This window comes from Centrocercus urophasianus, unplaced genomic scaffold (genome assembly GCF_019232065.1).
Source record: "Centrocercus urophasianus isolate 14NV4802_14NV808 unplaced genomic scaffold, USGS_Curo_1.0 seq_11, whole genome shotgun sequence".
Lineage (NCBI taxonomy): Eukaryota > Metazoa > Chordata > Aves > Galliformes > Phasianidae > Centrocercus > Centrocercus urophasianus.
The window spans coordinates 58987400-59013123 of NW_024884253.1; the positions used below are offsets into that span (position 1 = coordinate 58987400).

General features: G+C 41.1%; 1 protein-coding gene across 1 annotated transcript in view; it reads right to left on the reverse strand.

Annotated features, from left to right (window-relative positions):
* Nucleotides 1-25381, reverse strand: part of GABBR2 (gamma-aminobutyric acid type B receptor subunit 2) — a 445157-nt gene extending 419776 nt beyond the window's left edge. The window contains exon 1 of the mRNA XM_042839905.1: nt 25067-25381. Within this exon, the coding sequence (XP_042695839.1) occupies nt 25067-25381 (315 nt within the window). The remainder of the gene's footprint in view (nt 1-25066) is intronic.
* Between the last annotated feature and the right edge of the window lie 343 nt (nt 25382-25724).

Here is a 25724-nt window from a genome sequence, read left to right on the forward strand (position 1 = left end):
TTGCCTTTTGATTTCTGAATGCATTCTATTACCTTTTCAAGTTTCACTCTGCAACCACACAAGAGACTTCTATTTTTAAATGAAAGCATTAGTGAGACTTCCTGACTGATAATTCATCACACCACCTTCCTCACTGCTTCAAACATTCACTTCAGAGATCTCTCCTACTTGTTTTTTGTTGCTGTTGTTTTTTCTCTTGAATGTGATGGAAAGTCTCTAAGACAGATAACTTCACTTACAAGACTTAGAATTTTTCCAAATTCCAAAAAGCCCCTTTGGGGCAATTTCAAGACGAAAGAAGAAAAGGTTGATTGGGGGCAACCTTTACATAAGGTGACAAAGAAACAATTACATATAAAAGCTCAAACAAATTGAAGGAAATGTTTTGCATTACGTAGTGAATAACACAAAAAGTGGATGAACTAACAGTCAAATAAGACAGACAATTTTGATAAAAAATATGTATTAATCAAGTGCAGCCAGAAACCACAATCATAGAGTCCTAATTCTGATGTTTGGGCCAATTAATATTTAATTAACCCTACTAAAATGCAACAGAAAAAATGAGACAGTTTTTTGGGTTGGGGCTTGGATTTGTGTTCTTCTTTTGTTTTGGATCGGTTTGATCGGTTTGATTTTTTTTTTTAGAGGATCTAAAATGAGTAAGTCTCCTGGATTGTCTTGGTACCTGGGATTTACTTTCTTTTTCAAATCAGGCATCATGGGGGTTTGATCAGATGGCTGGAAACAGTGCTTAGGATAACTGAGTGCCCATATTTCCCAGTTGTGTTAGACTTTTTTCAAAAGAGGCATCCAAAAGCCTCCAATCAGCCTTATCACTCATCTCTGAATACCTTCTATTACTCCTGCACTCATATTTATGATGGAATAGAACACAGCTCTTATATAGATATGTATCACTGATTTATCTAATGTCTGTTTATAATACTGTACGTGCTATTTTCCATTTCATTTGTTATGCATTGCACTTTGATTTTAATGTATTTGCTTTCCTGATACATCTGCTCAGGGAAAAGGATTTTTAATTGAAAACTAAACTTGAACTCACTTGGAATATGTGAAATTTAGCATATCGTTTTATACTGCCTTATCAAATTAATTACATATGATTACATATGTGCAACAGGACAGCCTGAACTGTGGCTGAAATACTACAGTGATGATAAACAACTAATTGCTAGGTTTGGCAAAGGTGATTATAATTAGGCTATCAAAGGATCAGTGTCAGAACAGTCCTGTTTAATATTTTAATTTTTATAAGAAGAAATAAACAACCAGTTAATTTGCTGGGAATTTGCTGATGTTATTAAACTGGATGCTACTGAGAATACCAACAAAGACAAGAAAACAACAGCAATAACAACAGTAACAGCAAGGAACTTAGTCTAGAAATATGTTTAGAAAATAACAGAAGAGATTAAATTTTGAATGCTGAATATTCATTAATTATCATAGCACCCCACAAAATGAAAATATTCAGTAACAAAAATAAGTCTGAATGCAGTGCTAAAAGAAGTACTAGAAGCGGAAAAATAGACACGAAATATCCAGAGAAGGTAAAGAAAAAGCGTCAGATAATATAGAGAGATACTGGGAGGTAACAGTCCCTCATATGCAAAGATATACTTCCACTAATGAGTTTAATTCTCAGACATTAAATAATTGGTCTCATGTCAAAGCACAGATGGTACCCAGGCACTCCATTACCACACACAGACATGAAGGTATTTCTTGGATTAGAGAAGATCAATTCATGGATAGGAACAAGAAAGAAAAGTATGAATGCACAACCTGGCAATGCAACTGGTCAAAAAGTTAATGGTCTTTGTGCATCTGAACAGTACAAATAACAAATCCCCATCGGTATGACCAAATACAATGTGTGGATTCAGCTGACCAAACGTAGATGGTTAAGCTAAAGATTCTAGTTCATTTCTGTAGACAGTGGAAAGAAATAGCATCTTCCAGGACAGAATTTATCTCATCGTAAAGCAAACATCCATATGTGTATCCGCCTTGACTATAAAAACTGACTAGCTCAGACATACATATCTAAAAATAGAGTGATAAATCAGATGATATATCACCTTTGTATCCATCATCACATGGTTCAATTCAGCTTTGCTGAGTCCTATCTATAAATTTAGGTCCGAGTTATGTATCGCGTCTTAAAAAGGAAGATGAATATGTTTTGTTTGTTTGTTTGTTTGTTTGTTTGCTTTAATTTAGGAGTTTTATCAGTCTGAACCATGAGTACTGTGGTAAAAAGTGAGAATGAAATAATTCTGAATGACTATCAAGGCAGGATACCCTCCAAGTAAAGTGTATTAGAAACTGGTTTTTTGAACAGAAAGTAATTAGTGCTTTAAAAAAAGCCATCATTTCAATTAAAAAAAAAAAAAAATACCAGAAATAATTATCTTTCAGAAGTTTGAATAAATGACTATAAAACATAATGGGCCTCACACAGAAGAGAAGAAACCAAAAGCAAAAGACATGCTTTTTGGATTCAAAATTAGCCACAATCCCACAATCTTTCCTATGGTACTGCATAGAATAAAGGAATAAACATTTATGTATGCAGACTATTTAGGTAAATTTAAAGTCAAAGTATGCACTGCATCTGTTGTATCACTTCCATTGAAAGCACTGCATATTTATATATGCAGTATTCAGTAGATAAAGATTAATCTTTCACTGATACACAAAAAACTCAAATCTTAAAATATCCTCAGTGTCTCATGCTAATGAGTTTTTTGTCGTCAGGGAAATGAGTTTAAAATTTCTTTCAAGCAAGAAAGGTCATACTGTGTTTCTGTCTACCAAGAAATCCAAAGCGAAACAATCACAGTTCAAACTCCTTATAGTTTGTGAATACTACCTGCCTCTCAGCACCATTCCAAGAAGGAAAAGTAAGCGCTCTCTATATACTGATAATTCAAGGACATGCCAAAGTTTCCAGAGACATTTTTGTCTTCACATACTACTTAAAAACAAATAGGGCTTTCTTCCTAAATCAGATTTCTATCCCTATTCTTCTTTGGATCTCAGCACGCCAATAGGAATAAGAGAGGCAATTTCTATGGGAACCATGCTTCTTCAGAATGAGGGTGAAGTAGGAGTCAAGCAGGTGAGCAGAGAATGGTGAAACTCTTCTGCTCTCTCCAGAAAGTAATTCAGTAAGTGATGTAACTCCTGGAAATCCTGCCTTGCAGCAGCAAAATAAACAGGCTTCATCTGGTTATCACAATTGATACAAAGGAGTGAGTTGAACGTGAACAACAATCAGCTGTACAGAGATTGACAGTATGATCTTAAATCTCAAAGATATGGCATTACATATTACAACAAATGAAAAACAGCATCAGTGACCTTTAGCCAGAAATTATATAAGAAAGGACACAAGTGGTACAACTTTGCAGTAAATTCTTCACCCTTGGAAGATCCTGAATAAAAACTGAATGTCTTTCAAAAGGAGATACTGCTATACTGAGGGAGGCTGGAGAAATCTGGCATAGGAATCACTGGATGGACAATATGAATGTTGCGCACAGGTTTGAGCTAAGCAACTCAAAATATGCCTATTTTGCAAATAAATCTACTGGTAGATTTTGGCCAAGTTAGGACAGACAACAGTAACATCAAAACTTAGAAGCAAAGAATTAGTTATTCTTGTTATAAGCACACCACATTCAGCCTACTAACTCTTCTACCACCACTCCTATTGTTGCCAAGATTATTGTATTAAAACAACTACTGACATACCAATATCATATGCTGGCATCATTTTTAAGGCCTACATGCCTTCTTTTGCTTTTTATTCACCCAGCTTTCCTTGAAGTTTGGAATGCAGGTACGCCACAAAAGAGAGGGTTTCTAACATCCCTGTCAGTTCCTTGTACATTTTCCCATATAGAAGGTGTTCCTGCAGTTCTTCCTGAAATATCTTAGCCCCAGGGCCTCACTGTGTCAAAAGCACACCTGTATTATGGCACCATGATTGACTGCAGCTCCTAGAACAAACTTTGGATGAACGACCACCTGACTTACATATCTTATCATTGCATTTTCTAGCCAATCCACAGGTTACATGTAGTATTTCATTAACGTTGTCTCGAGTTAAATTAAAAAAAAAAAAAAAAAAAAAATTACACTGAGGTTCATTATTCTGGCTCTGGTAGTGGTTTCTTGCTATGCAGACCATTTTAAGGCACATTTACCTCATCAGAAATCAATAAAAGAGTCCTTAGTGAAAATGAGAATCAGATCAAGAGCATTTTTCCTACGGTAATACAAGAACCTACATGATTGCTTTTATCAATAACATTTTAATAATTTAATAGATATAATATAAATATTATAAGGCAATTCCAGCTACACGTCGAATCTTTATGTATGTTTTACAGTGTAGTGAGGAATTCTTATTTCTATTAATGCTGGTTTGGAATTGCAACATCACTGGGACAAAATGGTGAATGCAATACAACATTATTTCAACATACTTCATACTAAAAATGAACACATATTTAATTGGAAATCAAAACTAGGAAAAATCACAAAAATCTCATGATTTTCCTTAATGTATTTAACATCATTTTCAGAACTTTTCCAGCTGGATCCGTTTAGCAACAAGCCCACTCCTGATTAAAGTAGGAATAAAAGTGCTTTTCTCTGTTCTTTGTCCTGTTGTAAAATGCCTCTAGACTGACTAGCTACAGACCTCACCTCTTCACATACAGAACTCTATTAACAACATCTGAGTCTGAATTTCTTGTATTTTAGATGGTAGCAAGCCATGCACTCCTAAAGGACTTCTGTGCTTGGATACCGCATACAAGCTGTTAGGGAGGTGCTTTCTCCTGTTACTTCTCTTAAAAAGAGAACGCTGTGAAACACCTACTTCTTTGCAATATTTCATCTGCCTGCTGTTGATGACTCCTCTCTGTTGGATCCCTGCCTCTCCTGCTGACTGTGGGCAGATGAGAAATCACAGGGCGCTCAGAGTCAGGGGTCATGAATTCTGGAACTGTAATGATATGAACCAAGACAATGTACACACTAACCATGAGCAAGAAAACCCCTGCAGAGGGAATCAAGGATAAGAGATGCGGGGTGAGGAATGGACAACAGGACTGACTACTTTGCTACAATTCACATAGCAGATTTGGAAAATAAGCAGAACTGAGTATGAAGAACCTCACAGAACAGCACTTCCTTCTCTTTTTTATTTTTGAAGCCCTTTAGTATGTTTAAAATATTTACTGCCACTCTGTGTCGAACAAGAAAATGTTTCTAGTGAGATGGTAGTATCAGAACTGGATAGACAGCATTTGAAATTGGAAGGAAATTCTATTTTAAAATAAGATCTACGCCAAAGAAAATGAATAACCTTAAATTATTGTGAAAAACCATTTATTTTTTCACTTTCAATCAAGTAGTTTGCTTCAATCTATTTCGAAAGAAACTCTAGTTTACATCTGCTGAATACTCAGTTAGCTAGCAGCAGACTGTTCTCAGAGCAGTTTGTGAGGATGTCATACTTAAGACTAGCTGCAAATGATTCAGAACTTAATGAATTGTTTTAAATAAACTTGCTTTCAGAAGCAAAATAAATCCATGCGTTGTTTTATCACTGCTTTACAGTAAAAGCTAAGAAAACTGCAAGATGTGCCTGAGAATGACAGCAGAATGAAGACATCACTGGTCATATTTCTTGAAGAGGCTGACAATTCTGAAGCAAGTCACAAATCAAAAGCATGTAAATTGCTCTAAGAGCAGCAGTATTCACCAGAGAGTTGGATTCATTCAAACAGAACACACCAGCACAAAAACGTCCACTAGAAATGCCCTAAATGAAGTACAGTAAATGCAGCAATTTTTCCAGAATCTGTTTATTCTGCCAATTTCCATTTTCATTTTTGAATGTGAAAAGAGACTTCACTTTTATGAAACTTTGCAATAACTATTATAAAATATACCTCTATGTAGAATATCACACGATCAAAAAACCTGTGAGGAGACATGAATGGAGAGGTGCAGAACAGTAGAAAGCAGTTTGTGAAAAATCTTGAGAGGGGTTTCCGTGTTAGTAGGAACAGAAAATCCCAAACATTGAATTTCTCCATGAAAGAGAATTCTGGGGAAAATTGATGTTTTGTGTTGTTGACAGAAATACTTAATCTTCATGAAGTTAGGCATTTTTATTTTAACTACTAATTTTGAATTTTGATCTTTAATACAGTTTTAGACTGCCTACCATGTCAGCTGAAATTCATTTTGAAAGCAAAATTCATTTTGAAAGTTTCAGCATAAGAAGGATCTGGAGCTGTTGGAGCAGGTCCAGAGGGCCACAAAGATTATTAGAGAGCTGGAGCACCTCTCCTATGAAGAAAGGCTGGGGGAGCTGGGCTTGTTCAGCTTGGAGAAAGGACGACTCCAGGGAGACCTCACTGCAGTACTTGAAAAGAGCTTGCAAGCAGGAGGGGGACTTTTTACAGTCTGATAGTGAAAGGACAAGGAGGAATGGTTTAAAACTAAGGCAGGGGAGGTTTAAGGTTAGATACTAGGAGGAATATTTTCACACAGAGGTTGGTGATCCTGAAACAAGTTGCCCAAGGATGTTGTGGATGCTCCACCCCTGGAGGCATTCAAGGCAGGCTTGAAAAAAAAAAAAAAAAAGGTCCAGAAAGCAGGATACGTTTCTCCAGAGTCACAGAATTCCACTTACAAAACTGCCCTACGTGGGGAGGCTGGCGCTGAGCTACAAGGCAAGATCTTTGACAGCTCAGATGAGGGGTGGCCTGCATACCCTCAGAGATTGCACAGAGGAGCTCCCTGGACTCACTGCTGAGTTCTTAGTGCACCACACAGCTTTGCTGGTCTGGTTTCCAGGTGGCTAGACATGAGAGACCAAAGCAGGAATTTTTGAAACCAATAAAGATGCAGTGGGGATGGTGGGAATGGAGTTCTCAGGACCGGCTGCTGAAATCCCACTGAAACCTGGAGGTGATGGAAACATATTGCTACTACAGCATTTTACATTAAAATTCCCTCAGACATCTAGGGTAGGCTGTCGCCTACGCAACATGGATCTCTACATAGGAGACATCTACATCTATACTAGCCATCTGAGGCTCCCTTTGTACTTCACAGAGAGCGATAAGCTTTCTCTGGGACACAATTCTTTTTATCTTAAAATAGTCACCTAAAATAGGTCAGATGAATTTTTCCACATAGAAGTGCCAACTCCTTGACAGCACAGGGCACTCTGCCTTGCTAGCTGAAGAGAGATACCCACAACAGACTTCAAATGCCAGGTCGGATGAACCCCGGTCTTGGCAGAGCTCTTCTCCTCTGCTATGCCCAGAAACACCTCCAGCCCTCATCTGGGCTGTCAGCCCTCCCTGGATCCATCCATCTCTGCTCCAGTTTCTTACAACTTGGAAGTATCGAGGAGAGTACAACAAATGTTTATTCCAAATAGTTTACCTTTAACAGATGCCTGCATATATACTGCTGATGTATTCAGGTTCATTTTAGAGGTCAACTTCAAAGGGTTGAAATAAATGAAAGGTGACACTAAGAAGTTGCAGTGATAAGAGTGAAAAGATAGGATTACATCAGTGAGTAACAGGCTGAGTTATTTAGGGTCAAAACTCAGTAACATATAAAAAATCCTTTCTCTGTATGAGATCTCCTTTAGAAAGAGGTAACCTAACCCAACTGTTGTGTACCCTTTTTACACCCATGAACCTCTGCTTCACTGAGAAGTAAAATATTAGAATGAAAATGAAACTGGGTACCTTCCAGCTCACAAGAATAGCTATTAAGGACTTTAGCCAGAATCACCTACTTATTCTTTGTCTTAAATATATGATTGAGAAAACAAAGAGCTATTGTCAGGAATCATAATAGTCCATTTGGAAAAAAAAATAGATAATGGAACACCTTTACTTATTTTCAGTGAGGCCATTCTAATAATAGAGGGAGTGATACAGCAGTTTAGGAAAGCTAAAATTAGCATTTGATGAGTATTTTATGGTTCACAATTTTCATGCTTATGATGAGGTATTATGAAATGGTGGTATCTAAATGCAAAATACAGTACCTTGCTCATGTGAGTGTTAGATGACAAGAACTAACTTAGCAAATACACCATCCTTTAGTAACTCTCGCTGGACATCTATTTACAAAAGCTTCAAGAATGTCATGTCATTTCTTTTTTTTTTCTTTTTTGTCACCACAAAATAATAATAACCCAACTACCTGAAATATATCACCAAAGAGATTTTTTTGAATGACAAACACACTTATTTTATTGTGCTTGTTCTGGAAGATTGTTTCATAGAGCCTTGCAGAGGACATATGTGTGTACAAGATAGTTTACAGGTCATATGCAATGAGCTGCACACAATAATTATTTTTTTTTTAGCTATCTTTTTCTTGTTTATGAAAAAAATGCTCTAATAAGTGATCATTACATGTTAATGTCCTTGCCAAATATAAATATATGTATTTACTTGCTTTTAAGCCACAACACCTGTATATGTGCAATCATTGAATCATCTAGGTTGGAAAAGACCTTCAAGATCATCAAGCTCCACCATTAAGCAGACCTACTGGGACCCATCACTAAACCATGTTCCTAAGTGCCACATCCATAAAGCTCTTAAATATTTCCAGGATTCCTGAGTACAATCCAACAGCTTAGTACAGATGATCAATTTACTGCATCTTAAGCCTGTTTAGGTAGGATAATGAAAACAAGTGGTGCTATTTTCACTGCAGAAATAATTTGCTTATCGCTGTTGCTTTCTGTGAATGTTCCATTGTTGTTGTGGTGTGGGTTTTCTTTTGTTGTAGTTGTTGTTGTCGGGTTTTTTTTTGGTTTTTGGTTTTTTGTTTTTTAATAAGCACATAAAGGAATGCTTCAGATAAGCAGAGAGACAACTATCATGTCATTGTGTCATTACAATACAAAGGAATCAGTTTACTAAAGAAAAGACAATCAACCTTTAAGTCAGACTAGGATATGTTGTTGTATCATCTGTGTCAGAGACAATACACACTAGGATAGATTCAGCCAAATGCCAAAAAATAATCTGAGCACAAATCATCACTCTTCAGAAAATCCCAATGGTAGAGTTAAGCATAGCTGCATGTTCAAGCCATATCCTCACCACGGAGTGTGAATGTTTCCCGTAAGAACAGAAAGATAACTCTGAAAGACCAAAATGTTGCTCTTAATACAGCAGTCAAACTATATTTAGAATTGTCTAAGCCTGTAAGAATCTGCCAAGTTGGTCACCCTGAAGATGTAAAAGAAGAACCTCCAGATGTCAGTCAGTCAAAGACAGAAATGAAGTGATACACAAGCAGCTCAATTATACCTGGCCGCCCACCCCTACAGTTAAAAATCTCAAGGGAATAGTTTCCCTTATGACATGAAAAAGCTGTTCTATGGCTGAATTCACAAATCTGCAGATGCAGCTTTTATGCCTTCCCACACCCGTACCAGCATTAGCACTTGCGCTCTGCAGAACCCAGGTCCAACCCTGCTTCTGTTAGAGGTGGAAATGCATCCCAGTGAGCCTTTAAGCTTTTATTCATTTATTTATTTACTTTTTTTTAACTTGGAATTGTTTCATCATGAGTGTTTGAGGGATTTCCACTTACAAAGGATTGACAACACTGTAATTGGAAGTGCATGTTAAATTACAGGAGCTAAAAGAAATCAGTCAATAGATGCATTCAGTTCTCAGCCACCAAGCTATGAAGCACTGCTGAAGTTTTCTCAAAGGCTTCTGTTGAAATAGCTTCACTTCATACAGAGAATTCAGATAGTTCTTGCAAGATTCCTTCTTTTACCTCAGTTACCATTCACATGCGGGAGTAGTGAAAAGCCTAATTAGCTGAAATTAAAACAGTAGCTAAGCAAAAGATTGAGAACTCTCCCCCAGACACCCTGCTGTGCAGCAGGACACTGCTCTCCCAGGGGAAGCAGAGAAGGTGAATTGAAAGCCCCTGAGGCACAGGATGGAGTGCAGCCCTGTTCCCCTGAACTCATCAAGAGGGGACAGCGCTCTTCAAGCCCTATGCAACGCTACATCCTGCGTGACGTGATCTCTGTATTTTTCAACAAAATATAAAATAAAATAGTTTTTAATTCATCTTTTTCTCTTCTTAGTTAACTGTGGGGAAAAAAAAAAAAAAAAAAAAAAAAAGGCAGTCAATTACCCATCCAAAGAGCCAAACACCTGTGTTTTCTACTTAAGAGAAAGTTAATGAAAAGGTTGTATAAGGGCTCTTATGGCAGATCTGGGCTCACAGCGTTAATAAACAGAATCAGCCGTCTCGCAGCCATGCTGGCCCTGAAAGTTGATTAAATCCAAGGACCTCTGCAGCTTGTTGGTAATCAGTACTTAAAACTCCCAACCCCGTGCTCTGCTCTCAGATCCAAGAAGGAAAATCAGAAATCTTTATGTCCCATTTTGTTAAACTCTCACAAGCCATCATGACATGTCTTTTTCGAGGGGTTGATTAAAAATATATATAATCACAGATTTCTTGGATATTTCAATTTGAATTGTAGAAAACAGTGCAACAGAATAAAGTTCTGCAACTCAAATCTATTGAATACTCATACGGGGAAAAACATCTTGCAGTTATTCCTAGAATTAAAACCTAAGCCAATACAAGGAACAAACAAACATCCCTCTATGTCACTCTAGTCCCACTGAAATAGGAGCACTGTATATAAGCAAATATCAGAGGGTTTTAATGAGAGGGTTTTTATGAGAGCCCACCAGCTCTCATATCCACAGTTTCCAGTTATTTAAGCTGAAATCTTACTACAAAACTTCATATTTTTACATGAGAAACTAAGACATGCATATTTTTCAGGATTATAATTACATTTCCCATAAGGTCTTATAAATAAATAAAACCACCAGTTTTATTAAATGCAATTTACAAAACAGAAATTTTCTTAATGAATATATACACTTCAATACATTTGCATTACATTATTAAACATGGAAGCTATCTTTGAGTAACTTTATAGCATATGTAACCATGTTTGGTATATGTTGAAGTACTTCACAAATTATACATAAGTGCTTATGAACCAAATGCACAATTAAAATTACATTAGAATTTCTCCTTTGAACTATTTTCTAGAGCTTCCAAAGAAGACATACAATACTCTCTTCCCAATATATAATGCAGTGCAACCGTTGTTAGTACAATAATGTCTGATTTTAATAACTTAATGGTAGCAGTATGTTTAAAGGATACAGATAGGCAAATATTTTTGATGCACTGCTTCATAACTTTTCAAGCAATTTGCTACTGTAGAGGGAGCACAGATGCACAACTGCATACAAGTGTGCCTGTGTCTGAGGGCACTGCTCCACACACCTCAGGAGTGGAAGACAAAAGCCAAAGTCAGTGCTGTCCTTAAGAACAGGCTGGCAGTCCCAGATCACATCGGTATGTGGTTCCTTTCTCTTTACTCATGCTCCCAGTGCCAGCAAGGCAAGAGGGCACTGCAAGCTCCCTGCTGTGTTCAGCGCCTATCTCTTGGACTTTTCCAGACCACTACACACACTGTGCTCCAGCAGAGAGAGGCTGACCAGAAAGGAACTCAGCAACACACCTGCACCCATTTACCTGTGTGTCGTGGAAGGAAACCTGGAGCTCATAGTTCTTCAGAATCCAGGAATGCCTGTGCAAGTGCTGCAGGGCCAAGTGCACGGCAGGCAGGACGCCCGCTGTCAAGTTCCTGCCATCGATCAGGCAGCTGCTGGGCAAGAGCCCCAGCAGGGAGAGGCGAGTGCGATTCAGCTCTTCGGAGCCCTTGACTGCCAGTAACAGAAGCAGCACCAGAACGTCCAGTTTCTGTTTCCAGAGAACCATCGTGCTGTGTTCTTCCCTTTTTCTTCCTTTTGCCTTGCAGTTTTTTCCTTCCCTTCTGCATCCCGAAGGTGAAGGCCTCAGGCCCTCCGGTTGCCTGACATTCTGTGGCTTTCCTCTGCTTCACTCAGCTGTGGCCTTCTAAGAAAGGAGCTAATTGTTATTAAAGGATAAAGACCTCTCTACGGCTGGCTTTTCCAATTTGGACAGTAATCCAGCTCACAGCAGTGCTGTGAATCAATACTTCACAAGCATAATCTCTAGGCAAATTGCTCTGCCAAATCTAATTTTAAACATGTGTCATTTTAAACATTTCTGTCTCAGAAATACTCATCCATAGGTGACAAATCGATACACAAACTGGTACGATCCCTTTGAGAATGGATATTTGAGGGACTGATCGGTGTGGCTGTACACTGAACCACTTTCAGCACTCCACACGCAGCCAGCTGGGAAGATTGCTTCGGTTTGTGTCATCTTGCACAAATCACATTTTCAATCAGCTTCAGAAAGCCTGAACAGAATACTCTGTGCTGTGTGTTGTTGATGCTTTATGTACCTCCAGTGCAAAGGCTGCGTTAGCTTAAAGCTATATATCCTGTGCCTGATTCTGCTTTCCTCAGAACTTTCTTTCTTCTATTAAAAACAGTGCAAGTTTTGAGCGTGCACTGAATTGAGTCTGTCTCTCCCATGTACAGTCACCTACCTTGGAACAGGCATCTCACACATTGCGTTAGCTACCTCAGTAATTTCATCATATTATTTGCAGCTTTCCAGGTAATTCTGTTCCATGGAATGGAGAGTGTGCTGTGCACACAGAAACACAAAGAAAATAGTGTTGCCATAGAAAGTCTTTGCTGAACTGAAACCTAATCTCACCTGTGAAGAAGGGACCAGAACAAGGACCATTGCATCACAGAAGAACCTGCACCTCTGCTCTTCAGCACTCTTAGACAGCAAGCAACTCTCCCCATCCCACCTGGACACTGAGAGCCCCAAAACCTACTGGGATGCTGGCATAGGCAAGTGGGGGAATCCAAGCACCAAGTCCAGGGATGGAGAGAGGGGAGGAACAGCTGGCCTGGGAGGTTCTTGTTTATTCATGGAGCAAAAAGCTCGAACTTTCTGGGAGGTCTCATTACGCACACAGCTGAATAGCAAATTGTTTTGCCATCGTGTAGAAATGCAAGATTCCAAAAGAAATGCTCTGTGCCAAGCTGGGATGAAAACCCAAAACCTCAAAAGGTTTTCATGACTCAGTAATCTGAAAGAAAAACAAATTGAGGGGCTCACAGGCAGAAGTTTGATTTAATACAAGTCAAATTTGAAATAATATGTTTGGAGCCTGGCAATTTACTTCATGAATAGTTGACATTTCAAAACAAAGTATTAGTTTGATGCACAAAGTAAGGTTTTTTTTAATTTAAAATTTTCAAAATACAGTGTTCAAAAACATTTTCAGGTCACTAAATTCTATTGAAACTTACATACAACTAAAAAGCATCAGGAGAAAAACTCCCAATGAAGCCTAATTATAAGCATTCTAATTTATAATTACAATCTATAAACTATGTGACATGAGGGCATGGAAATAAACAGATAAGTAAAAGTAAAGAGAGCAAAATAATACTGATTAGAGAAGCAATGAATGTCTGCCTTGGGCCTAGGGACTAGCCCCAAGCAGAAGATATGCTCAATTTGTTGCTAACTGTCCACAGTGATTTTTCTGCCAGTTCACTCATGCAACTGGGCGGGGAAGAGCCCAACAGTTGTTATTACTGCTCTCCATGCATTCTCAGGCACAAATACAAGGTGAATTAGAAATACCCAGTGTAGATCCCTTACTTGTCTTCATCAACATTGCCTGTAGCTACAAGACTGTCTGAGTCCTTCATGTGGGAAAGGAAATCCTGCTTCTGTTCCTGTACAAGGCAGTGTCCAAACCAAATGTAGCAAGGTCAGAAATAATTGGGAGAATTCCCCCAAACTGAGACATTAGGACATCACCTGGGCACAACACTAAGTACGAAGCACAGTCCATTAGCAAACCCCTATACAGCAACAATTTAACATAATACTTAATAGGCATGTTCTATTCCTCATTCTTATGATTCTATAATGTAATTATTGAAAATATATCTTTTAAACATTTTTAAGCTCAAGATATATTTTTTCCATGAGCAGAGAGACAATGCAGGCCAAGATCTTATTTAAATCCCATTTAATACCTCTCTTAGAGGCTTAAATAGGATTTTGTTGGTGAACAGTCCTTGGTCCAGCCTTCCTTATGAATGTTACTTCAATATTGACTACACTAGGGGAAAGGAGGGGAAGGAAGCACGAGGCACTCATACTGCCCAACCTCAGCAGCTAAAGAGCTGCTCTCCTCTTATATCTAAAGCTTTTCACCAACTCAGCAGGGAATACAGGGCTGCATGAGTCATAGCTTTGGCTCACCTTTAGGCAACAAAAAGTATGGTTTGAATATAGGTGTTCAAAATGTGAATATCACGTCTCACCTTGTTCAACCCCTCTTGCCCCAGCCAGTGGGTTTAAATTCATGAGAGAAGTGGTGTACTGGAGGCTATGAAATCAATTTCAGCACTAGATAGATAGACATAAATTTCAAGGGCAAGCATTTTAAGAAGCATCACCTCACTGTATAGATATGTAAGTGGCTTCAATCTAGATAAGTGTTTTTTTCTCCTTGTGCTGCTTCTGGGTCTTCTAAGCAATGCCACATTTAACTCATAGCTGGCAAAGGAACCAACAAGATAATGGACAAGTGCAGCCTCATGTTATTCGCTTCCTTAAAATTTACTTCCTGAGAATCTCTCTAACTGTGTGATTGTTTCTTCTACATTATCTGTATTTCTAATTAATCCTTTCATGCATGACAAAACATGTCTGTATGTTTCATTTTGATGAAATAAATAACCATATTTCCATATTTATGGTTGATTGGACAGGTACAAATTTCAGTGTTAGAATAACGTTTCCTGAGGCTTAATACCTAAAAAATACCTTTTATGCTCTTGCCACTCATTCAGGAAAACTCAGTTGAAAATCTCCCAAACTTGCTACCAAACACAACAATTATGAAATACTGAGTCACTGAATCAAGTAACTGTATCTCACGCACACATCTCAAACATGAAGCTGAATTTCCACAATTATTTGAAACAGTGATCAGTTTGAAATTTGAATTCAGTTTCAGAAAATGAGGTCATTTCATTTTAAATCCTGCTTTCTCTTGTTTTGGGGGATTTTACCCAAGGTAGATCCTTGTTATTCAGCACAGTAAGGATCACTGTAGTTTTTGCAAGAGTTAGCTTACAGCCATAGGACACAACTGGTGACCAGAGGACTAGATGACTCATTGCTGGCATCTCCATTGTGATAGCTACACAGACAAGCTAAGTAATTTGCAGAGAGGGAAACTGTAGGAGGAAACCATGCTCCCCTGTAGGAGCACAGTCCCCAGGAACTTAAGAGGGAAAAAAAACCTAGCATAAATATCTCTCCTATGGCCAATGTATTCCAAAGACAAAAGGAGAAATCTTTTTGTGTTGTCTTCTTTATTGCATTATCCTCTGTGTTTCTAGCATTTTTCTGAACCATAACTCACTTCAAGAGTTATTAGCTCATGCAAAAGGTTGACTATAGTCTGTGTTAACTGTGTTAAAGGGTGGCTATATATTCAAGCTGTATGTCACCTCATTCCTCCTACACAGAACATCGTCCCCCTTGAGAAACACACATTAACATTTATAAGATACGCTAATCCCAGCCTCAAATGTTAGCTTTTTCAAAGTAGGTTATCATTCACCCCTCTTGTCCCGGGTGTCTCTGATCTTGCTGCTTAATCGCTCAATGTAATTAGAGTACAGAGTGCTCAGATATCCTAGGAAACCTCAGTAATGCACTGGAATCCATTACGTTTTATTTGGATGGCAATTCCTGTTCTTATATCAAGAGCAAACTTCCATCTGTGCCAAGAGTAGCTCCAATATTGAAAACTATTATCTGCCCTAACATATCTCAGCTTTTCAGGTAGCCAGCTGTTCAGCTAAAACAATTCACCTCCCACAGCATTACCAAACAACCAGGTTATCTACTCCCACTACCCAGCCAGGCCTGACCAGATTTGCTTGGAGCTAACCAGATTCACATGAAGAAGACAAATGAAAACTGTGCTGCAAATCATAGTGTTTTGCTCCTCTCACATAGCCTGAAAATCTAAGCTCAGCTCCTTACCCTCTTCCTCAGCATTGCAGCACACAGATCAGATTCATTTTCTTTGTGCTGAACAGTGGACTTTAAAAAAAAAAAAAAAAAAACAGAGATAATATTACTAGTATATACAACATCAGTGAGATTATTCCTGCAGTAATCCATCAAGTTCTAGTGGTAGCACTTTGAGGATGAGAATGACAAACTAAAAGATCCAGAAGAAAGCCACAAGAGTACACAAAAGAGTAAAAAATGAAGCAGCTCTGTCAGTCTAGTTCAATGCCTTATTTACTTGCCTTAATCTATCACTTGCTGTATAAGAATCTAGGATGAAAAAAATGATTTGTAGTAATTCCAAACTTTTGAACTCACTGGACAGGGAAAATGTGTTTCTACCCTTCAGTTAACTTTAAATAAAATAACCTTTATTTGAGAAATCACCAGCAGAGCTTACATGTAAGGCCTGATAGGTGTCTAGGGCTCCTAGCTACTACTGCAGAAGAGAACAACAGGTAGTGAGGCACTGCTGTTGTGTTGCTGTGACCAGACCAAGGGCTTCTGCTGGCACTGGAGCAACTCCTCTCCACGCCAACAAGGACAGAATGACGCCAGCCCTACAGACCTATAAACGTTTTATTCCACCATGCTCTCTGAAAGTTTAAAGGAAGCAACTATGAATGTCTTTGTTCAAGTGGCAAATCCAGCAATCTGTCTCATAGAAGCACACGGCATTTTCTGAGGTGGGTTGGCCTGCTGAAGTGCTGAACATCCCACTGCAAATCACTCAGCGCTTTTGGAAAGCAAAACCTCAGCTCAATTCAGGAACCTAAGCTGAAACTTCAAAGAGAGAAGAAAACAAAAAAGCAAAAAAAATTGTAGCGTTAGTATTCTTTAGAGCAAGAGATGATGAGAGGCAGGAAGCCTGACTAAGTTTGAAGATCTGAAATGTAAGACATCTCTGTATTGCTTTCTCTGTGTAGTGGTAGATAATAACACATAATTTTACTATATTACATAAAGTCTTCCTGCCACTAGCACATACATCCAGACTAAATTCTCACCACCAACAAGGAATCCAGTCCTGCTTGCAATTTTTATAAATGGAGAACGTGGAAGGGACAAGAGGAAAGAAGGGGGCTCTCACTCTCTCAAGCAATCTCCTGCAAACTACTGAAACTCAGAGCTCCCAGAATTCACACAGGTGAGGGGAAGGCAAAACTCAAGGTGCTTTACAGAACTTCCAAGTGAAAGGTAGAGTTTAACACTTTTATACTGTCCTTGCACACTGAAATATTTCTATAAGATGATGTTAAGTAACACAGGAGTGAATTTCTGAAAATAACAATGCTTGAAAAATATTACATGATTGAAAAATAATACGTACAATACTAGAGTGTTAATCTGTCAAAAGCTGTCAATTTTATAGAGTAAAAATTGTAAAGAAAGGTATATGCTCTTTGCTAGAAAAACATTAAATTCCCTGTGAGAGTAGAAGGAGTAAACAGTGGAAAGGAAGCTAATTAAAAACCCAAAAGGGGCTCTTCCTACTTTTCCCAGGAGGAACTGGAGGTAAAATGGTTTCTTAGACACCTGTTGTGTGTATGTATCTTCAGGTAATTCTGGAGACCAGTGAAGAAACTGAGGCCTGCCTTAGGCAAGAAGTATCAAAATCAAAATGCATAGCTATTGGAAGGAAACAGAAAATTGAACAAATACCTTATTTTAAAGATAGGTGATAGTGATTCTTTAATTAAAAATAAGTAAATAAATCTTAAAAAAAAAAAAAAAAAAAAAAAAAAAAGAAGAGAGCCTCCAAAGAAAACCGTGGCAATATGATTTTTTCATCCACAGAAAAGAAGAGCTGTTACTGCATCAACAGAGCTTAAACTGGAAACAACAATACACCTTCAAAGGGTTTCCATGCAAATCACAGAGAAGAGTTTTTCAGAGGATTTCAGGATCTGAGGGATCCTGAAGACAAGACTCAAACACTTACTCTAGTTCACAGTGGATCAGGCAAGAAATTCCAAGTGAAATATGTGGCCTACACTGTAAGTGCTGGATAATCCTAACGGTCCTCTGATCTTAGAACACGTTAATTATTTAAGGGAATACCATGGCCTTAGTAGGAAACATAAGTTTTCTAATCTTACGCCTCAAACTCATGCTGTTTGCTTTCAGGCAATTAGTCCATTATCTGGGCCTTCATCTCTCCAGAGCCTCAGTAAGACAATTTGAACAGCCCTGCCGAATTAGCCCGTACATTCTAAGATCTCAGCGACTATTACTTTCAGAGAGGAGGTGGGTATTTACCTTTAATCTCTCAGCTTCAATTTTCACATTTGGAAATACTTATTTGGAAAATACTATAGATGAAATTGTCAGTACTAAAGTCTTATGATAATGAAAAGCTAATGACATGGAAATTGGACATCAATCACTGACTTGGCAATGAAATTACATGGTTATTCCAACACAAGAAAAAATATCTGAAAGAACAGTGTTTGGCGGTCAGTGTTTGCTGTTTCCACTCAGCAGGCAGCACAAACCAGCCCTAAATCCAGCAGCTGTTACCCACAGCAAAATCCTCCACAAAGAGAGGCAGCCGTGGCTGGCAAAGAAGGCTCTGTCGTCCCTCGAGCATAAGCAGCAAAGCAAGGGGAAACACCATATGACTGAAGATACATTTCAGCTTTTCTCAGGGGCACTTTGTTCAAGTCAGAGTGATACTGTGGCTGAACCAGTTTGCTTCAGGAGTTAGCAACTGGTATATGAATGTCAGCACTAGGGAACAAGGAAAGAACTGAAAATATTATTTCTAGCTCAGCTACACCCGCAAATAAGACAGCAGTGTGACTGGCTCCTAAAAGGCTTCAGGCTCTATTAGTGTTTTATTTTCACAATTCCTAGCACAAAAATAAACTTATATATATATATATAATATATATATAATAAAAAAGTGATGTATTTGTTCCCTCTCAGTTTTGAATCTTGCAGTTTGAAACAGAGCTCCAGCAAGGGGCTGCCACATACCCACACTCATCTCCACAGGACTGAGTCACACCAGTGCTGACTGACCTCAGTGTGCTTCTCTGCTTGCCCCAGCTGCTCCGAAAGTTAGCTGAGCCACAATGGACTGTGGTGGATTACCTTTCTTAACTTCCACCACTCAATCACCTGAGCCAAAACTCTATATTCCAAGGTTCAAACCTTGCTAAGAAGAAGTATCTTCTGTCCAGCGGTGGCAGTGACCTCCATTTGAGTTTCGTGAAGGAACTGTTTGGTTCCCACCTCCCTCAGCTTCCTCAAATGCATTGCTATGCTTTGCTATTCCACCGTATGCCAAGAAAATTCCCATAAAGCAATGAAATTTCAAGTGGAGAACAAAGCTTGAGCCACAAATGCATCATTACTTCATTATGTCATTCACGAGAGATGCTGATCTGTAGCCTTGAGATGTGGTGCTATTTATTGTCATCTCAAACAGCTGCATGCATTCAATTAAAACAGTACAAATGCTGCACAGAAAACTTTTTCTGTGAATGCCATCATAACTCTCTTTTAGCTCCTTCCTCTCTCTTTTCCTATCACAAAATATTTTCTTCACAGTTATCTCTAGAATATTACACTCCATCTTTTCCACAAACCTGAGTAATTTACGGTTGTTGGTAAGTGCTTCAGAGGACAGGGCCTTCCCCCTCTTTCTGCAAATGTAAATGGAAACTCCCTCCTGGATTTACTCAAAAAATTACTTTTCTGCACTGACAGAGTGTGTTTGGCATTTGAATCAAAAGATTCCATAACAGTATGTTTTGCAGTATGCATGGGATAAGTTATACATGAAATTGCAAGACATATGCCAGAAAATGATACATTGGCTTTAATTTCTCTGCAAAGATATTTAGAGGATATACATTCTGCAGGTCTGAGATCCACACCCAGAGGAGTGGGTGCTGTGAATACATGATTTCTCTCCTCTCCCCACCTACATCTTAGCATCAGTGGAAAAACCAGCATGGAATTAACATAAATGCTTAACTTTTAGATGACTCCTTCCAAGTTTACAAAACTCAAATGCAAAAAGAGGTTATATGCCTTAAGTGGAGCCATATTGAATGAAAGTCAAAGGGAACATCGATGGCTTTAACAAATACATCCATTCCAGGCAGAACGCTGCCAGCAGAGTAGCCTGTGATCATTACCTGTACAGCATGACATGTATATCATCAGTCTAAACTATCTGCATATATCAGAAAGCATTAAGTACTCAGTGATATTTGAAAGTAAGAAATTATCCATCAACTTCAACATATGCCAGACACAAGCTCACGATAATACCAGAGTCTGTCTGTTCGGTCTGACTTTTAGCATCTTTTTGTATTCAGCTGGCTGCTCCCCTTAGAACAGATGACTAGGACAACACCTCACCTGTCCTATTTCAAATTCTGCATTAAAAATGAAAATAAAGCTCCAGGAAATTCAGCAATCAGAACACTCACAAATGATGTGAAGTAGTCGGGCTGTGTTTATGTTGTTATCTTAAAACAGACCTTCTGCCGCTACACCTGCGTGCAGGCCCAAGTCCTGGGGGGAGGCTGAAGTGCCACTGCACAGCTTGGATCTGGGGCCCCTTTCATGCCCTCCCAACAGTAGTGCTGAGGAACTGCTTGCCCTGGCTGCAGACAGAAGGGTGGGCTGACCCCAGAGGAGCTGGAGGTTGGAGGCAGGCTCACCCACGTGTGCAGGAGGGTCCTGATGGAGTTCAAGTTTCATCTCGGGGTACATCATCCATGTAGAGAGTGTGTCAGGCTCACCCCAGATCCTGATTTACCACACTTCCCACACAAATCCAGCTGCTATGAGAGTGACTCCAGCCTGCGCCTCCTGAGACAACCAGCCTAACCAGCACACTGTGTGCAGTTCTCTCAGGGGGATGCTCTCATTCGATTCTGTGAGGGAAGAGCTGCTCAGGTGGCAACCAAAAGCTGGCAGTCCTCTGAGACCCAGCCATTGGACTCTGTACTTTTGTTCCATTGCCAGAAAATACCTCTCCTGCTCCTAGACTATGTTGTCTGTCCTTAATAAGTGTGTGTGACTCTTACTCCAGCATGCAGGAACAAGACATGAGTCAACTTTGTTGACAGCAGTCCTGAGTGGGCTTTTCTGCAAAAGACAGCTTTACTTGGAGGTTGAACTTCTCTTTCAACATAGAATAGCTGGTAGAAATGACCCAGACCGGTGCACAGCCTATACAACTTTTTTTAAACCTTGAAGAAAGAAGGTCTTGCTGAAAAACACAGAGATTTTCATAGTAAAAGGAAAATAAAGAGAAGGCCTTTTTGTGACGTATCTATATTATAACTTCTTGTCAGATAAATTAGGTGAGGCAGTTTCTCCTTAATTATAGAATAGAAGGCAAATATGTATCAAATATCAAGAAGTTTCCATTTTCCTTAAAAGGTTTTTGTGGAGTTCTGTGTATGCGTCATAGCCCACCCTTCTATGCTCTTTAAAGGTATTAGAGTATGTTGTTATGTAAAGACAAGATTACATCAGGATTACTACAATTTATTTGTAGTTATTAGAGGAAATTAAATAATCTCACCACCGTAGTACGAATTTTCTTCTCTCTTTGTGATAATATATCCCCCTTGGTTCTGGAAGGTGTTTTTCAGATCGTTTAGACTCCCTTTGCTCTCCAAAAAAACAAGTGACAGCATCCTAACCTGCAGACACGACTTTCCCGGCTATAAATGTTTAGATTCAAAACAAAATCATCCTCTCTCTGCAACACCTGCAGCATTGATCCTACAAGAAATCAGAAAATATATTCCATATTCAAGGGAAAATGTCCAGATGCAGAAGGGCAGATATCCAACTTCCATTAAGGCCCTTGTCTTCTCCCACTGTGCTTCTTCCTCTAGTTTCAGCGAGGTCAGTTTTCGCATGATGCAAATTAAATACTATTGAAATGCATAACATTCTCTATTAGAAGGCTTAGCTCCTTATTTTAGGATTATTCTGCTTTTTTCCCTCCAACAGATGTGTGCCAGGATGCTTGTGTAGATAACATCCTTCCCAATTTAAATGAAGTTGAGAACTGCGTGTAGCGTTTGGAGAGCCGAGCTCACTATTCTGCAAGAAATTTCTTTGCATTTTCAGCAAACTATAGTTACAATCACAGGGTTTGGAAAAAGAAGAAATACTGTATCACAGTATTGATCCAAAGCCATAAACTATCAAGCGCCCTTAACTTCCAGGACCCGGTCCAAGGGCTGCTGGAATCAGTGAATTACTGCCATTAATTTCAATAGGCTTGGATAAGACTCCTTACAGATAATCACTCTTGTTTCTAAAATAACCTAATTATGACACTTTGTCTAAGAGTTTCATCTCAGCTTTGTTCCTGCTCTCCCTGAGATGGGCAGGACTACCTGAATTCACCACAACTTATACCGGAGTTCTGCAAACATCTCCACCTGAGCTGTATTATATTCACCAAACCTGGACAGGAATGTCTGAGCAAATAAAGCTGTGCCCACGGGCCAGCAAAGCAGGGCTCACTGAACTGCATCGGGGTCATGCTCCAGACATATTCAACCATCAACAGTACTCAAGTCAGAAGCCTCCATGTTTGCATATATACTTGCTGTAACCTGTGGTTTTATTTTGCACTGAAGATATCATTCACAGAATCATAGCTGCTTGAGATAACGGATTAAGGACTACAGTCAACTCTGAGCTTCCATCAGCTTAACTGTGTTGATAAGCACTAGGAATGCCACTGCAGTGCTCAAGGGTTAGACACAGAGAGCAGCCCAAGTTGGGAACCCCACTGCAATTCCAGTGGTGGTCAGTAATATGGACACTCCCATGTTCCACTGTACAGAAACATCAAGCAAACATTATGTAGTTCAACTTCCCCGGGAAGCCGCCTCAATAATGAAAAGAGATCTGATTTGTTTGTCTTTATAATAATTTCATGATTATTTTTCATAAGATTTTTATTGAAGTGTTACGTAAAGCTGCAACACAAACATCAGTTCGTAACAGCGGGTGATTTTGGAACTCCACGAGGGAGTTTCTGAATCACTGCCATGCATTTCCTAAATCACTGTCGTGCATTTCCCAGGCTCTACATCTACACAACAAACGTTTCTCTGGCTGTACAAAAACCCCAGGTGCTCAGGGTCCCACATTCTCTCTCCAAGAGCAGCCAGAGTCAAAGCACCTGCGAGGTCTTGGAGAGGAGCAGGTTTGTGGTTACATAAGGACAAGGATCCAGGCCCTTCGGGTGCATCCATCTACCAGCAGTCTGAGAACAGGCTGAGCACCGAGCGAGCAGCAGAAGGGAGCAACCCTTCTGCTTATCATAAGACAAAAGGTAATGGCTGAGCACAACGAAAAAGTTTGTGCTACCATTAAGCATTTAAAGGCTGTTCTAGTTAATGTTCCTGTTCCATTGCGATGCTCCTTATGAACACTCACTCATTTATTTACTTGTCACTATTAAGCGTGCAATAATGACCTGACCGCTCTCCAAATACATAGATTTGCCTGATTTAGCATTCCATAGCCATCCATTTATTAATTGCTTAAAAGCATCCAGAGCCACACAGCACACGGGCAGCAGAATCCCAATCCTTCACACCCTTGGAGTACCGAACAGTAAAAATGCAATTTTTAAGGAACCGGTGCGCATTCCAGAGACAATCAGGCAGTTCTTTCAGTTGCTCTGTACATCCTAACGCTGTCTACCCTGCTCAGAACCCCAAATCTGTAAAACAACTGTAAAATATTTTGATTGCAATCAGGTGCAGCCCCTCATTGATTGGGATGTGTGTGCAGAAGGAAGGCTCCTGCTTCTCCACTTCCTGTGCACTCATTATTTTGCAACGATCCCATTTGAGGGGTGGATTTAAATGGAATAATATCATGAACACGGGACTGGGAGAACCGTGATCTTTTTTCTCCCCAAGACCACACTTTATGAAACAGGTAGTGCCATTCCAAAAATCCCCCAGAATTCTTTTCATTCTGATCTCAAAGGTTCATTTTTAAGGAGACAAACGGCATCTCGGGGCCGCTCCTGGCGCAGCATCCCAGCCTTCTGCACCCAACAGCACCCAAACGACACCCTCACCGCTACCGCCCCAAGCCATCCGAAACAACGCCACGACAAATGCGTGTCGGTGAAGGGCAGCCGCCGCACATGGAGAGATTTCCGGGGCGACCTTGAGTACGGAGAGTCAGCACAGCCCGGTATCGCCGCTCTCCAGCCGGAGAGGGGCTCCCGCAGCGCAGCGGGGGCTCTCAGCATCCATCCCCGCGCCGCACCGGGGGCTGTCGTGGAACGGAGCGCGGCGCGATTCACGCGGGGCGGCTGCCACCTTGAGGGCGGGCTCCGCATCGAGCCGGCATCTTCCTCCGTTTAGCGAAGTTGCGACCCGAACGGAGCGCGTTGGAGCGCCGGGTACCAACTTCCCTACGCCTCCGCCTCCCGCCCGCAGCCCTTCCGCACCCCGAACAGCACCGGGCCTCGCCGGGGCCGGGCGGCCCTTAGCCATCCCACGGGCAGCGGTACCGCAGATTTAACTCTTTCCGCCGATCTCCACCGGCTCGCCTTGGGCCGCCCCCGGAGCTCGAGTCCGGCACGAGGAAGGGGAGGCATCCGGATGGAGACGGAGCGGCCGGCGTGCATCTGTTGCTGGAGGCGGCGAGCGGCCGCCGCGGATTCGGGCCCTGCGGGCAGAGCCCCTACGGAGCGGCTCCGTGTCCTCCGCCGCCTCTCCCCGAGCGTCTCCCGGCGGCGCCGCAGCCCCCGCGTCCGCGCTGCCCTTGCGCCCCGGCCCCGCTGCGCCCCGGGACTGGGCGGCGGCGCGTCCCCGGCGAGCCCTACCTCCGTGTCGTAGAGGCGCAGGTCCAGGAAATAGGGGTTGAGCAGGGACTCGTTGCGGATCTGATCCATGGCCAGCTGCACGGCGGGCAGCACCCCCCGGCCGATCCTGCTCTTCTGGTCCTCCTCGGACTGGCTGAGCGGCATCAAGCCCATGATGGAGATCGGCGTGGTGGCGTTGGGGGGCAAGCCAGCAGCCCCCCGGGAGCTGCCCCGCGACCAGCCCCAGCCCGGCGGCACCCAGCCCAGGCACAGGAGCAGCAGCAGCATGGCAGGGCTGGAGGTGGCGGCGGCCGGGCTCCGCGCAGAGGGATGCATGCTGCTGGATGGGGGGAGGAGGAGGAGGAGGAGAAGAACTGGGGGGGGGGGGGGGGGGAGGGGGGGGGGGGGGGAGGCCCGCGGGGGGGGGCCCCCCCCCCCCCTACCCCGGGGGGCCCCCCCCGCGGGGGGGGGGGCGGCAAACCCCCCCCCCCCCCTTCCCCGGGCGCCCGGGGGGCCCCCCTCCCCCCCCCCCCCCCCCCCCCCCGCCCCCCTCCCCTTTCTCTCTTCTCCCCTGACAATAATCCTTCTGGCAATGGCGCCTACTCCTTCCCAGGTCTGCCAGCTGCAGCCACCAGAAGCGATAAATAAATAAATAACCCCCCCACCCCCCCCACCCCGC